The sequence below is a fragment of the Molossus molossus genome, unplaced genomic scaffold (assembly GCF_014108415.1).
Source record: "Molossus molossus isolate mMolMol1 unplaced genomic scaffold, mMolMol1.p scaffold_m16_p_23, whole genome shotgun sequence".
Lineage (NCBI taxonomy): Eukaryota > Metazoa > Chordata > Mammalia > Chiroptera > Molossidae > Molossus > Molossus molossus.
Window position 1 is genome coordinate 9853572 of NW_023425359.1, and position 15849 is coordinate 9869420.

The 15849-nt window shown below is 42.1% G+C and overlaps 1 protein-coding gene across 1 annotated transcript in view; it reads left to right on the forward strand.

The window, feature by feature from the left end:
- WDR64 (WD repeat domain 64) overlaps positions 1-15849 on the forward strand; it is a 96323-nt gene that overhangs the window by 57441 nt on the left and 23033 nt on the right. The window contains exons 13-21 of the mRNA XM_036277678.1: positions 1285-1408; positions 3584-3759; positions 6674-6844; positions 7269-7399; positions 9778-9879; positions 10943-11012; positions 12160-12196; positions 12810-12934; positions 14661-14766. Of these exons, the coding sequence (XP_036133571.1) occupies positions 1285-1408; positions 3584-3759; positions 6674-6844; positions 7269-7399; positions 9778-9879; positions 10943-11012; positions 12160-12196; positions 12810-12934; positions 14661-14766 (1042 nt within the window). The remainder of the gene's footprint in view (positions 1-1284; positions 1409-3583; positions 3760-6673; positions 6845-7268; positions 7400-9777; positions 9880-10942; positions 11013-12159; positions 12197-12809; positions 12935-14660; positions 14767-15849) is intronic.

Sequence of the window (15849 nt, forward strand, 5' to 3'; positions counted from 1 at the left end):
CTGGAAACCCTCCAAACTCCCTCCCAGTCTTTCCTCTGCACGTCTGTGGGAGATGTTCCCAGGTCCAGATCTCATGAGTTCGGTCAGTTATCACTTCATCCTTAATGCCTATGGAGTAAGTGGAAGGAAATTAACACTGAAACCTGTCCTGCTTTCATGCAATGCGGCCTCTTAAAGGGAAAGTGTCTTCCCTGGGGGAGAAAGACATCTGGGGGAGTTCCCACTGGTTTGAGGGGCGTGTCCTTCATGCCAGTAAATAGGTGACTGAAACCCATTCGCGCAGTGACACTCTTTCTCCCTTAAGGACCTTGTTTACACTCAGGGGCGTGAGGCGGTTAAGAGCATGGCCTCTGCGGCCAGGTTGGCTCCTTTCAGATCTTGGCTCTACCACTTCCCAGTTGGTGGCCTTTGTCATCTGGCCGCCACACTATTTCTTCAGCTCCTCCCCTCCCCCTCATTCACCCCCTGAAACCACTTTCTTTCAGCTCCCTGGAGGAGCAGTGCATCTTCCTACCGCAGGCCCTTTGCTTACACTGCCCCTCCCGGGATAACCTGAGTGCGACCAAATTCGGCCTGTGCTGCCACTTCAGGTTTATTATGTGTGAGCATAGCAGATCCATGAAGGGGGGAGATTCAGGCTGAAGGACTGCGAGACTACAGTGTCTACTGTGTTTCCAAAGAGAGAGAATGATGAGTCTCGACATGTTCCTGGATTTTCTGATCACAGCCATCCTCATTAGAGGCAGCCTTCTCTGAGGTCTTAAAGTCTTAGCCCTCCACCTCCACTCCTCTCCCCCTCTCTCTCTCCGAACCCCTCTCCCTAATCAGAATACTCCTTGGAAAGCTCTTCCCTCCGGGTTCTCTCGGATTCCGTGCTATTAACCACACATTCTGTCCAGTGATCCTCTAGCTAATTTGGATGAGTGTCAACAGAGAGAAAAAAATCCAGAGTCTTTGTCTGCTGGACTCATAACCTGTTACATTTTCGTCTTGCTTCATACTTACAATAGCAATTGACTACTTGGTCCAAGCCAGGGCTTCCTGGGAGAGTCTGCTGCCACGTACATGCGCAGCAGACTTGCCCGGGGCAGCGCAGTAACCATCGGGCAGTCCTGCATCCGTCAGAACTTCCTTTGATCAAACCAACATTCCGGGCAGAATGCTGGGAAAGGCGTTAGCCCTAGGGACAAAGCACCAATTTTGAGGCTGTTTTGAATATTGTAAAATTTTGATAAGAACCGAAGGGATTGTGGGTCATTTGATTATTCCTGTTCTTACCTACAGGTGTGGGAGCTTGAGACTGGCCTCCATATATACCAGATTTTAGACCCTCACGGCTTCAATGTTGAACTGACTTCTGCAGCCATCGATGACAGCGGATTAATTTTTGCCACAGGAGCATACAATGGTCAGACCAATGTTCTGAGAGTTTGTTCTAGGAACGCATTAGTTGCTTGGGTCACAGGGAGCAAGGATCAGGCGGGAACATGCGCCGTGCCAGCGAGATGGCACTGACTGAAGAGTGACAACTCTTCTCTAACGGGCATCAATGTCCTGACGCTGATGTTCAGAATAGCCAGTGCCTTACAGTACATTCACATAGTTGCTCTAGTTTGTAAGTCTTTCCCACATACAATCTCTCTCACTCTATCTTTGGCCGGGCTTATCTGTGTCACACTGACTCATTCTGTCCTAATTTTGGGTACCATCCGCTAAGAGAGAGACATTAGATTCAGTGATTACTGGTAATATTTTTAATGATAGTAGACTCTGGGGCCAGACAAAACATCCAGCCAGCTTTGTCATACAACACCTAGAGTTCTCCTTGGACGTGTTTATACGCGCCAGCTCTTTGGGGGCGTGTGCCGGGCACACTGGAGGACATGGGGCTCAGGCTGTGCTGTGTGTGTGATGTCCTGGGGCTGGGACATCACATGAAACTTCCAGGAACCTGCCCCCCACACACATGCACCTCATCTTGTTCTGAGCTCCCAGGAAAGAACTGCTTTATGTAGACAAACTGCATGCACTACACAGAATAACTTTATTCTAGGGACATAGTTACTCAGTCCATGCTGGCATGTAAGCCCCTGATGGTTGAGTGAACACCCTGCTGTAAAAGTCTGATTTATAAAAGTGTGAGCGGATAACAATACACAGGAAATAAAAGTGTGGCTGCTGAGTGACAGGGTGTGAATAAGTGCAGTGTCTCCAGCGTGGGACAGTTCGAACAAAGGCATCCACTGCTCTTATCTATTTATTTATTTATTTTGTGGTACGTGCCCCTAGCGGGAACCAAACCAGGGACTCTCTGGTCCGCAGGCAGATGCTCAACCGCTGAGCCAAACTGGGTGGGGCGTCCACTGCTTTTACCAACATGCCCTCTGCACAGGGTCCCAGGAAAATTCCAAGCAATGTACACCTGTTATCAGACATAAGCATTAGGCAGCTCAGCGTGACAGATGGCACTGTTTTCATGCGGGCATAATATTTTATTCCGTTAGTGATACAGTCTAGAGGTATTTAAACATTGCCAGTTAAGGAGGGGGAGGCAAAGTGCTGTGAGGGGCAAAGTCCACGGGATCTAACCCTGAGGTGACCACTGTAAAAACCCATGTGAGAGTGTAATTCTCTACCCTGAGGACTGACCTTGAACCAGGCATCCAACAACTGCACTGATTATCACTGTTCCTGGCCCCTTCATCAAGGTCCCCTAACTAGATGAGTGAAGATAACTCAGCAGAAAGGACAATTTCAAACATAAAGAAGCTCTACCCTCCTCTTCTATGTTCCCCCTTGTAACCAACAAAACAACTTAAAGCCTGATCGTTTGTCTGCTGGGAGTCTCTTGAACCTTTTACTACCCAGCGGAACTAAAGTCCTAAAACATGTCAGCAGCTTTGGAACTGTGCCCTGCTTGCAATGATGATCTTTACTATTCATGAGGACTGTGGCATGCTATTAGGTAGACAGACAGATAGTAGGGGTAGTTAGCAAACTGGAGGACACTGGGAGAACCAAGGCAGAAGAGGTCCATTTAAAACAGAAAGCTCAGATGGGAGAGTCTGAGTTCAAAGAAAACTGTCAGGGTTTCAAGACATTGTCCCGGCCCTGGCTGGTTTGGCTCAGCAGTTAGAGCGTCGGCCTGCGGTCCAGAGAGACCCGGGTTCGGTTCCCGCTAAGGGCGCGTACCTCGGTTGCAGTTTGTCCCCGGCCCTGGTTGGTCGTGCGGGTGGCAGCCACTCGATGTGTTCCTTTCACGTCGATGTTTCTCTCTCTCTCTGTTCCTCTCTCTCCCTCCCACTCTACCTGAACAAAAAATGGAAAAATGTCCTCGGGTGAGGATAAAAAAAAAAAAAAAAAGACATTGTCCCGGTTAGCTTTGATCAGCCTGTGACAAACCAAGGCCAACAGAAATACGCTGTGTGCACGGTGAGGCCAGGGACACTCACATCTCAGTAGGAAATAAAGATAGGACACAGTGTGGGCAGGAGGCTTTCAATTAGACCAATTTTCTCTGAAATAAAAGCGAAGCTTTCTATAAATTCTTTTCACCCACAAGGTCTTTCCTCTGTGTGCCCAGGAACAGTTAAGATCTGGGACTTCGGCAGTGGCCAGGAGGTGAAAGTTCTGCCCGAAGGGAAGGACTGGAAGGAAGACGAGCTCTGGATCAAACGCCTGTTTTTCCTGAAGGCGCAGGAGAAACACCAGTACTTGCTCCTGGCCTTGGAGCGCAGCGGGAAGGTCAAAATGATGCAGGTTAGCGATGCCATCATGACATCCCTACTCTCCCCGCTCTTCTTGGGAAAATCAGCTGAGTCGGCAGATAATCCCCACTGACCTCCTCTCTCACCAGCCCGCTGAGGAGGGCATTTCCCTACCAGCCTTCTTAGGATGTTCCGAAGTAAGCTTGCCCAGGTCCGAGCCAAGAGCTAAACAGAAGAGCTGCTCAGCCACAGCATCCCTCTATCCAGTGTTTGCTGAAGGATTTCTGGGGATCGGAAGGGTTGAATTGACACCCTGCTGCCACCGCTGACATTGCTATACCTTCACTGGGGCATACGCACTGGCAAAGCTGCCCCCCAGCTGGCTCTGTCAGAGGGAGTGAGGATTTCTCCCTGTCCCTTAGAATCCGTAGTCACTTTTCCAGACTGTCGTCACAAGTGCACTGTGTACTTTAAGGTTAATGATGCAGTCTTCTCAGGGTTGTGTGGGAGGTTTGACGGAGGCTGATTTATTTTTCCTGTGAGGCTATTACTACCTAAGAATGCCTTCTTCATATTTAAAACGAAGGCTAGGCCCTGGTCAGTTTGGCTCAGCAGAACATTGGCCCATGGATCAATAAGTCCCAGGTTCAATTCTAGCCAAGGGCACATACCTTGGTTGCGGTTCATCCCGGCCCTGGTTGGAGTCGTGCAGGAGGCAACCAGTTGATGTGTCCCTCTCATATCGATGTTTCTCTTTCTCTCTCTCTCTCTCTCTCTCTCTCTCTCTCTCTTTCTCTCTCTCTCTCTCTCCCCCCCTTCCTCCTACTCTATCTGAAAATCAATGGAAAAATATCCTCAGGTGAGGATTTTGTTTTTTAAGTTTGGCTTTATCCTCATTTAAAAATTCAAAATTCAAAAATTAATAGCGTGTTCAATAGTAACCACTAGAAAGCAGAATAAATTATTATAATAGCAAAGAAAAATATGAGGTTACTAAAAAAAGTCCAACAAAAATATTCAAGAGTTTTGTGAAAAGGATAAAAAGAAATAAAGAAATGACATAAAAACAAATAACCAACCTGAAAATATGGAGAGCTATAACATTTTCATAGATGCCACAAAGATATCTTTGCGACAGTCAATTTTAAAATAAACACTTTTCGGAGATGGTTGGGAGGGAAGAGATAAACCAAAGAACTTATATGCATGTATGCGTAACCAATGGACACAGACAACAATGCCGGGGGTGCGGAGGGTGTCAATGGGGGAAAAGGAGAAACATCTGTAACAAAAATAAAGTAATTTTAAAAAGGAAAAAATAGCCCCGGCCGGTTTGGCTCAGCAGTTAGAGCATCAGCCTGTGGACCACAGAGACCCAGGTTCGGTTCCCACTAAGGGCGCGTACTTCTGTTGCAGTTTGTCCCCAGCCCTGGTTGGGGTGGTGTGGGTGGCAGCCAGTCGATGTGTCTCTCTCACATCGATTTTTCTCTCTCTTCCTCTCTCTCTGCCTCCCACTCTATCTGAAGATAAATTAAAAAATGTCCTTGGGTGAGGATTTTTTAAAAAGGGAAAGTAATAATAAACAAAAGAAACACTTTTCTTGAAAAGCAAAGTGAAAGACAAGTCACATCATGTGAGAAGTCCACTCACCATGCCCCAGGTAACTGAGAAAAGATTCAGAACGAGACTAGCTAAAAAAACCTCACAAATCCAGAAGAAAAACCAACAGCCTATCCAGCTGGTGTGGCTGGGTGGTTGAGCGTCAACCATGCACCAAGAGGTCACCAGTTTGACCCCCGGTCAGGGCACACGCCCAGGTTGTGGGCCCAGTTTCCAGCGTGGGGCATGTCGGAGGTGGCCTGTCGATGTTCTCGCTCATCGATGTTTCTCTCTCTCTCCCTCTCATTTCCTCTCTCTCTAAAATCAATAAAGGAAAAAAAATTATTTTGAGAAAAACCAACAGCCCAAGATGAAAATGGACAGAGGAAACCCAAATGTCTCACAAACACATAAAAAAACAGTTCAACTCACTAATTCAGAAAATGTGAGTAATATAATTAATAAATTTGAAGATTTGTTTTTAAAGGGCCCATTTCAAACGCATCAGATAGGAAAAAAAAAAAAAATTTGTTTTAAGCAAGTAAAACCAAGTGTTGGCAAGAACGAGAAGAAAGAAGAAGTCTTATCTACCCCAGGTGGGAGTAGAAACAGAAAACACTCCCTTGAAGAATCACGTGGCAATATTGTGCATAGCTTACAAATCGATAATTCTACTCCAGGCATTTCTCTAGAAGCTATAGCAATTGTCCATAAAAACAAGCAGCAAAAATTGACAACCTGAACATCTATCATTAAGAGAATGGATAAATAAATTGTAGTATAGTCATACAATACTATAAAGCAATTAAAAATAAATTAACTAGCCTGGCTGGTGTGGCTCGGTGAATTGAGTGTCATCCCATGGACTGAGAGGTCCCAGTTCAATTCCCAGTCAGGGCACATCCCTGGGTTGTAGGATTAATCCCCAGTAGGGGGCGTGCAGGAGGCAGCCAATTGATGTTTTTCTCTCACATTGATGTTTCTTTCTCTCCCTTCCTCTCTCTCTAAAAAATCAACAAAAACATATAAAATAATAAATGACCTAGAGCTCCATGTAATAGTATAAATCTTAAAAATATAATTGTAAGTGAAACAAGAAAGTTGAAGAATAATCTATACAATTTGATAACATTGATAAAAAAGTTAAAAGCCTGAAAACAATACACACACACACACACACACACACATATAACATGTTTGTGTAGAAATATTAAAACTTGCATAACTAACATCGACATTCAGATCACTAGTTACCTCGGGAGAGGGAAGCAGAAAGAGAAATTATATTAGGCAGTGATAGATAGAATTTAAGATTTGGCAACACTGGGTGTTAGATACATCATTTACTCACTGGATTTTTATTGAAGGGTAAAGAAGATACTATTTGTCTCACGGTGATATGGGAGCTGCCTGATGTTGTGCCTGTCCTACAGGATGGTAATCACATTGTGCGTCTGAAGACGGCTACTAAAGATAGGGGCGTTCCTTTCCCAGATGTGACCCTGATAGTTGAGCAAACCTCTTCTCAACATGTTACTGTAAGTTTCATTTCCTGACTTCCTTCCTTTTTATTATGGAACATTACGAACATATAGAAAAGTAGAGAAAATAATGCAATGATATTCGATGTAGTATAACTTAGCTTCAGTTATAAAATAAATAAGCCATAGGGGTGTAATGTACAGCATAGAAAATATAGTCAATAACATCATAATAACTTTGCACGACAGATAGTTTTCAGACTTATGGTGATCAAATTGTAAGGCATATACATGTTGAATCACTACGCTGTACACCCAAAATGAATATAATATTGTATGCCAACTATACTTAAATAAATATTTTTGAAAAATAAAGTATTTTAAGTTTATGATAGAATTACAAAGTGCACACATAGCACTTGTACTATCTTTAGATATTATGTTCACAATGGTCAATGAGTTGATTTCATTCCTTCTTCAGAATCCAGCGGTTGGTATAGAAGTGAACTGCATTGATTTATTACAAGTAGAAGGATATAATATGATAGTTGCTGGAACCTTAAATGGTGTGATCATCTTATGGAATTTTGTAACATCCACTGTCAAAGAATTGTAAGTTGCATCTGTTCCTTAAACAATGTAAGTTGTATTACAGAAGAGCCAAAGTAACATTCACACCAAAGCAATAAACATAAGTGACAATCACTCTCAAGGGAGATGTTCCTGGAGTTATGCTCATGAGGAGACTATGTTCTATTTGTCTAAATCCCAGAATAATATAAATAAGATGAGCCTGAACCATGTGTATTCTCAAGTGCTTTGATCTTCACACTTCTCACTCTAGAACATGCTTTCATGTGTGATCTTGTCCAAATTCATAACCTCAACAAATTCTTAAAACACATAATTTTAAACTCTAATTTCCCCCAGAGCTTCAAACATACATATCTGGTAATCACCAAGACCCTTAAAGCCCCCTATTCCCCAAACTTTGTCCCGATACACCCTTCCCTCAAACAATTCCTCTTCCTGTATTCCCAGTGACACCATCTACTGAGTCACCACAGTCAAATGGTGATAGACATTTTAGATGGCTTTTCCTTACCCCAACACACCTAATTCATTACAGTGCTGACGAGGGTGTGGCGTGTGCAATTCTCAGTCTCAACCAATTCGATTTTCTTTGCACTACGGCCAAACACTTTACCCTCTGCCTGCCATCCATTTCTAAATGTTCTTGCCATTGGTTAACCACAAAGGAAGTAATGTAACGACTGTATTATTTGCTATGGATAAATTGCAAATAATAAGCAATCCACAGTTGTGCAATCGGGCTAGAAAGCAAGGGCCACGTGTGAACACCCTATGTCAGAAGAGTCTGTAATATTGTATTTTGTGGTACAAGGTGGTCAAGAACCTTGATGAATGAATAACAATAAAGTCAGGTCTATCTAAGCATTTGGAGGAAGGGAAGAGGTAGAAAGGAGGGCAGAAGAGAGTGGGAGAAGACAAGGGAAAAGAAGAAAATGCAAAAGAAACATTGATGTGAGAGGGACACAGCGACTGGTTGCCTCCCCCATGACCCCAACCAGGGCCGGGGATGAACCGCAACTGAGGTACGTGCCCTTAGCCAGAATCAAATCCGCGACTCATTGGTCCTCAGGCCAACTCTGTACCGCTGAGCCAAACTGACCAGTTCACCCTTTTATTAATGTGGTTCTCACACTATAAGTTTCAGCCTGTGCGTGACTCATTACCAAGGGAAATCAGACCAAAAAGGCAAAGACTATAGTACTGATGCCACAGCCGAAGACAGGGAAGCTCCCCTAAGAACAAGTCCAGCTTCAGGGTGGAGATCCTCCTTGTGGAAGGGCTAGGCATTTTGCCAAGGGATGCATGCAAATTCAACATCCCATCGAAGAAAAAGAACCGACTTCGTGGGTTATACATAGTGTCCCCTTCTTAGAAAAAGATGATTATGTAAAACCAACTGATTTAGAATCACTGGAGTATTTTGCAAAACATAACTGAGCACAGAAATGTCTAGTGTGATTTAGACCAAGCTTTAAAAGCTCCAGTGTGCAAGATGGTAGCCATATTCGTGGTGAAGGCCACCTCTACCTACCTCTCCCTCAACTCTGCCTGAGATCCCTTCCCCAGTCAGGACAAATAGCCCCTCTCTTCCTGTTCAAGCTCTTTGTGAACCCATCTAGCACTTGTCCTTGGCAATTAATAATCCACATCACCATTCAGCTAATCTGCGGAGCAGAAATAAATGAAAAGTTTGAGTTTAACAAATCATCAAGCCCACAAGCTCCTCTGTTGAGCTTGGTTCACCACAACCCCCCAGAGGTTTCTTCATCATTCATCAGATTCAATTAGCAGAGGCGATTTCCACTAAAGGAAAGGGAACATTTTGCTACAAGGTCTGTTTGCTGTAAGGAACGTTGAGTGTGGCTTTAAGAGCTGAGCATGAAGTGCCAGTGTAGCGGGTAGGGACTCTCGCTGTGCTCCCAGGAAAGTGCCTAGGAAGGTGTTCGCTTTGGAATCTGGGCCGATGGGAGACTCCAGGAACGAAGCAGTATAATCACCGAATTGCCTGCTTGTCTCCACTCAAGTCTAAGGTCCTTGATGGCAGTCACTATATTTCATCCAACTTTGTCACTCTTACTTACTCAAATAGTAGAATTTTATTCTTTAAACTGTATGAAACTTCTGGGAGGTTATATGAGCCCACTCTCTGACCTATAAGTAGGGAGACTAGACCAACTGGTTGAATTAAAAGACTTGTAAACACTAAATGGTGGTGTTGTTATCCAGAGCCTTATTAAGAAAGATATGGTCAAACTCTACACATCTGGGTTTCCCTTCCCGTTCAATGATGTCAATGTTTTAGGAGTTGATTAGCCTTGTATGGGATAGTTAATGTAAGTAATGTAAGTTACATAATTGTTTAAATGTGTATCATGTACTTGTATGCTTCCTCCCAGATACAGACCTGAAGATTGCTTCACTGAAAACCCTGACTTGGATCCCAAACGCTTTAGAATTAATGACATACTGTTCCTCTTTCGTACCCCTGAATGTGCAAGGTAACTTGGTACTTGCTGGTCAATAAATAATGTCTGGGTCTTATCGGTGATATGTAAAGAGTTCTCCCCATCCCAGCATTAAGGAAGGTACAACCGAGGGAAGACAAGTTGGGTAGACTACATGGTTTCAGCTTTCTTCTCTGTCACTGTCTTTTGCGGTGGGTAGTCCCCAGGGATCTAATTTGCTGGGTGGGAACTTAATTTCCCTCACTCTGTCAGACTCGCAGCACCTTTAACAACAGTAGGTAGTAAAGAGGGAAAATGCTCATTTGACCACACTTGTAGCCAAAATCAGACGGGACTTGCAAAGCCAACATGACAGGTCAAATGCAGCAGAGTAATATGCCATCCACTGAAACTGAGCAATCCTCATCCATTCGGAGAGAGCGGGAGATCTTTTCTTAAATACTTAAGAGAAGGTATTTTTTCCTCTTTATATTTGCTTGTGAGCTCTGATTTCCAGGCATTAGGCCATGATAAACACATCTCGGGAGGAAGTCAAAAGTTCTGTGCTAGTCTGGGGTCACCCAGAGGTGAGCCAGAACACCTTCTCCATCCCTTGGCTTGAAATGTCCTCATTCTGAGAGTATTTTGAGGACCTGTTCTGGATATGCTTGTACCAGAACATCATTTAGCTCATTCCAGAAGAATGCCACAGAGTGGACCAGGCCAGAACTGGAAACTGTGGAGAAGTTAGCCAGGCCACTCAGGACCACCACCACCACCACCATCACCCCACTCCCACCCCAACCCACTCCCACCATGTCAGGGGAGAGCCTCTGGGACTGCATCGAGCCTTAGTCCTGAGACAGGGAAGATTTCTAGTCCCCAGACCAGGCAGCAGTGAACTTGAATTCCAGAGGTTCACTAACAGTCTCCACCAACACCAGACAGATGAGTATTTGTCGCACAAGATACGGGGTGCTTTGTTTTGTAAGTGAGTGGCTCAATATCTACAGAGGATGAAAGAAGGAATCGACTGAAATTAAAGCAGAGAAGACCACCCTCTGAGTATGAAAGAAACTCAACGTCTCCTCTTGGGGCTTCCTCTCTGTCCTTACAGAAGATCAAGTCAGGACTCCGTATGCTCTTCGTCCCAGTGTGATTCCAGTAAAGGTCCTCAGAGCAGCAAGGTAAGCAAGAAACAGGGAGAGTGTGACTTCCTTTTACACCAGTGTTGGTCCGAAAACCATGGTTTGTTGCATTTGACCTCCTCCTTTGATAAAAGGGGGGAATTTTTTCTGTGTGTAAGTGTGTACATAAAATTTCTTTTTGTTTTCCCTAAAAAGCAATGTCTAAACTGTTTTCATCCTTTTCCCCCTATTTTGAAGGCTTTCATAACATCAAAGAATCATATAACCATGAATAAAATACATTACATATGCTACATTTACATTTGTAAAATGAAGTAATTTTAGACTGCTTTGCTAAAAGTGGTCCATACATTTCATGGGGGAAAGAGATAACACAATGTAATGTGTGGTTTTGAAATTCTGTTTTCAGTTACAATTTTACATATTTTTACACATGACACTTCTAGTGAGAAATTTGTTTCCAGGGGAGTTTTCACTGCAAAATTTGTTTAAAAACCACTAGAACTGTGGAAAAAATAAACTTATAAGACTGTTGAATCAGACCTTGCTGGATTGGCTCAGCGGTTAGAGTGTCGGCCCGTGGACCAGAGTCCCGGGTTCAATTCCAGCCAAGGGCACGTACCTCGGTTGCAGTTAGTTCTCGGCCCCAATTTGGGTCTTGGGACTGTGTGGGTGGCAACCAATCAATGTGTCTCTCTCATATTGATGTTTCTCTCTCTCTCTCTCTCTCTCTCCCACTCTGTCTGAAGATAAATGTAAAAATATCCTCGGGTGCGGATTAAAAAAAAATTTTTTTAAAGAATGTTGAGTCAGATAGACTTGAACTTAAATCCATGTGTTCCACTTATCTATTCGCTTTAGAGACAGCACTTAATCTCTGAGTTTCTATTTCTTCATCAGTGAAAAGGGAATAATAAGCCCAACTTGCATGGTTGCTAATAGAATTAAGAATGATGTGCACCGAGAATGCAGCATGCACTGGGCATTTAATCTCTCTGTCTGAACCACCAGGGAAATGTAGTGCAGGCACCGATTTATGAGCATGAAAATCTCTGCCATACATATTTCAAAGAATTAATTAAAAATAACTTCAATGCTTAGAAATGTATTAACTATCTGAAGAATCTATGGCTCTCACTCCCTTACAATGTCATAGGAATATCTTCTTTTTTCTCCCCTAATTCAGGGAAGCAAACAGAGCATCCATGACAGTGAGGGTAAAGGTCAGTACGAAACCACCTCTCTTCCTTATGATAAAAGATGCTTTTGCAATAGGGAGGTTAGGTGATAGAATACTCTTAATGAATATATTCTTTTTGGACTAAATATTGAGGAGCAATAGGGTTAAGCAGTCTAAGAAGCAGAATTTCCATTATGATGATGCTGTTTTAAATCCTAATTCTAGGTTTTTAAAATCCAAAATATTATTGAGCCTCTTAATCTCCAGCCCTTTTTCTAGAACTTCTACTAGATTCATAAGCCATGTATAAGACTTAAACTGGATGTATAAGACTTAAACTGGATGTTTAAGATTTAAACTGGATGTAGAAGACCTAAACTGGATGTTTATATGGTTTTAGCCGTTATGTACAGTGAAGAGGCTTTGCAATAAGACCATAAATAAGCTCTGCAGGTTTTTCTAGTGGTACCGGCATCCACTTATTCATGTTTGTGTTGTTTTCTGCCCAGATTAAAAATCTCTTGGGTTAAAAATAAATTCTAGGGAAGAAAATATGTTGTTTTTGGTATTTCCTACCTCCCTTCTCTGAAGCATTCTATAAAATTTTGAATTCTAAGTATTGCAAACACCAAGGTAGATCATTAATTTTTCAATAGGTGAGCAAACAGATGTCACTGTGGGAGAGCAACAGCCAGGGGACAAAAAGCATGTTGCAGAGACTCAGCCACCTGTCCTTGTCACCGCTCACGAGGACGGCCACCTCCGCTTATGGAGTATAGAGGTGATGAGGCCCCTTATCTACGGGAGTAGCAAAGGATGAGAAGGATTCAAAGGATTACTAAATACACCCCGGCCTTCTAGGGTTTCCTATAGCATCCAATTTTAGTATTTTTTAAACCTTTAGTCAAATTGCCAGTTTTGTAGCCTGCTGACTGACAATGCTACTTAAACTTTACCATTGGCCAGTTTTGTAAGTCAAGAAATAAAATCATCAAAATTGAAAAGTTAACTATTTTACCTCTTTCTTTTCTTTAAACTGAGCGATGAGTACATGCCACTAAATATTTCATTGGGTATTTAAATATTAGAGGATGTCAATGATGTATTATAGTGAAATAATATAAGAATACTAAAATGTTGGGTATGCATAAAATTTCAGTTATTTATACTATTGGAAGTTATTACATTGTAATGGGTGTCCTTAAACATTTTAATTTAAAATATATATCTTTTATTTACTAGAAGCTTTTAAGTGACTTGGGGTGGAAGATGGGTGGAATTTGAGTTTGGAGGACAGCAGATGATGGAAGGAAAGATCTTGAGTAGACTGGTGATGGTGGCATGGAGTCCTTAGAGAGCAAGGGAAGGAATACCATTCATTAGGCTCCTTTCAAGAGGGAACCCCAGCCCTGGCCAGTTAGGCTCAGCGGTTAGAGCGTCGGCCTGCGGTCCGGAGAGACCTGGGTTCGGTTCCCGCTAAGGGCACGTACTTCGGTTGCAGTTTGTCCCCGGCCCTGGTTGGTGGTGCGGGTGGCAGCCACTTGATATGTCCCTTCACGTTGATGTTTCTCTCTCTCTCTCCTTCCTCTCTCTCCCTCCCACTCTATCTGTACAAAAAAATGGAAAAATATCCTCGGGTGAGGATAAAAAAAAAAAAGAGGGAACCCCAGGAAAAAGCAACAGTTTTGTGTAGCATGTCATGGAATCCAACAGCACAGAGCAGCATTACTGAGCTGGAGGAAACCTCCAAGTCCATGGATCCTAGCTTATTAGGAGAAACTCTTGACTTGAAAAGCACAAAATATTGTAACCATAACCTTCTCTGAGATGACCTTGGTATTGAAGCAATGCCCTTTTTCTCTAATCGAGAAATAAATGAGTGAGAGAATTAGGAAGGAAAAAATTATACCCAAGCAGCAGATTCAAATTCTTCTCAAGCTTAGGACTTCCTAGCACAACGGTGCCGCGTCTGACTCCAAATTCTTCTCAAGCTTGGTGTTTCTTCTCTAAGAAGGCAGGGCACGTGGAGCGTCTTCTGATCTTGACATACTAAGTGCTGGAAAATGATGTGCTGAATCTGAATCTCGTACAATCTCTAATCTTGCACCAGTATTCAAAAATAGATATTTCTGAAAAGGCAAATACAATATTCCTGTTTAAAACAAATGAGAAACACTTAAGCTTGAAAAGAATGTTTCTTTAAAAGAATATGTAACTGGAAAAGAGGTCGGAGGAATTGCACGAAAGGGTGATGAGAAGTACAAAAAGCCCCAAATGTAGAAATGATCTGTAATAATCAAAGTTGAGATGCTTATCATTCAAGTTCTCTACACCTTTATGAATATTCAATTTCAAGAAAATAAGCTCCTATGAATAGTTTCAAATTACTTTTATTACAAGTAGAATCATGTTTCAGTAGTAGAGATCAATCTTTAGGTAGATTACTTACAGAGAAACTCAACTCTGATATGAATATTTTATAGAATTTGTTATTCTATTTTATGCAGGGAAAACTGCTGAAAGACATGCTACCTTTTACAAAACATTCTGCCATTTCTCTGACATCGCTGTATATTGATTCCTGTACCAGGATACTACTGACTAGCAATGTAGGTAAGTCATTACCCTCATGTAGTCGGCCACAGGTATCTTAAACTACAAGATGTAACACGGAATATAGGAAAATATGTGACCTGTGTTGATACAGAAGAATAAGAGGGATGCTCAGACACGAGAGTGTTGAGAGTACTATGGATAGCTCACTGAATGAATAACACAATGAATGGATATGAAAACCTACTTCTTTTCTAGCTTTTCCTTACAGCAAGACATTCTATTTCTTCCATCTTTAAGTTGGGAATAAGACTACCCTTACCTTACATATTGGGGAAAATGTAAATTTTTCATTTTTAATCTTAAAAGGGTTGTGTTGCATTCATCTTCATTATTAAAAGGAGAAGCTTGAAATTATTTATTTTTAATAGAGGATTTTCTTTTATATTTATTGTTATAATGAATATAGTTGGTCTTAATTCTTTCATGTAATGCTATTCTTTTTTGTTTTTAATTTTTTGTCTTTTTTTATTGGATTTATTAGGGTGACTGGTTAATAAAATTATATAGCCTTCAGGTGTACAATCTATAATACCTCAACTATATATTGTTTTGTGTGTTCACCACCCCAAGTCAAGTCTCTTCCCATCATCATTTATCCCCATTATACCCTCTTCTAACTACCCCCAACTCCCTTCCCCTCTGGTAATCACCATACTATTGTCTGTGTCTATGAGCTTTTTATTTTCTTTTTGCTCAATAACTTCACCTTTTTCATCCAGCCCTGCAATCCCCCTCCCCTCTGACAGCTGTCAGTCTGTTTTCTATCTATGAGTCTGTTTCCATTTTGTTTGTTAGTTTATTTTGTTTGTTAGATTCTACATATGAATGAAAGTATATGGTACTTGTCTTTCTCTAAATGGCTTATTCCACTTAGCATAATGCTCTCCAAGTCCATCCATGCTGTCACAAAAGGTAAGATTTCCTTCCTTTTTATGTCGAACAGTATTTCACTGTGTAAGTGTACCATAGCATTTTATCCACTCATCTGATGAACACTTGGGCTGCCTCCAAATCTTGGCCATTGTAAATAATGCTGCTGTGAACTATTCTTTTTTTGATTATTCATTTCTATTTTCTTTC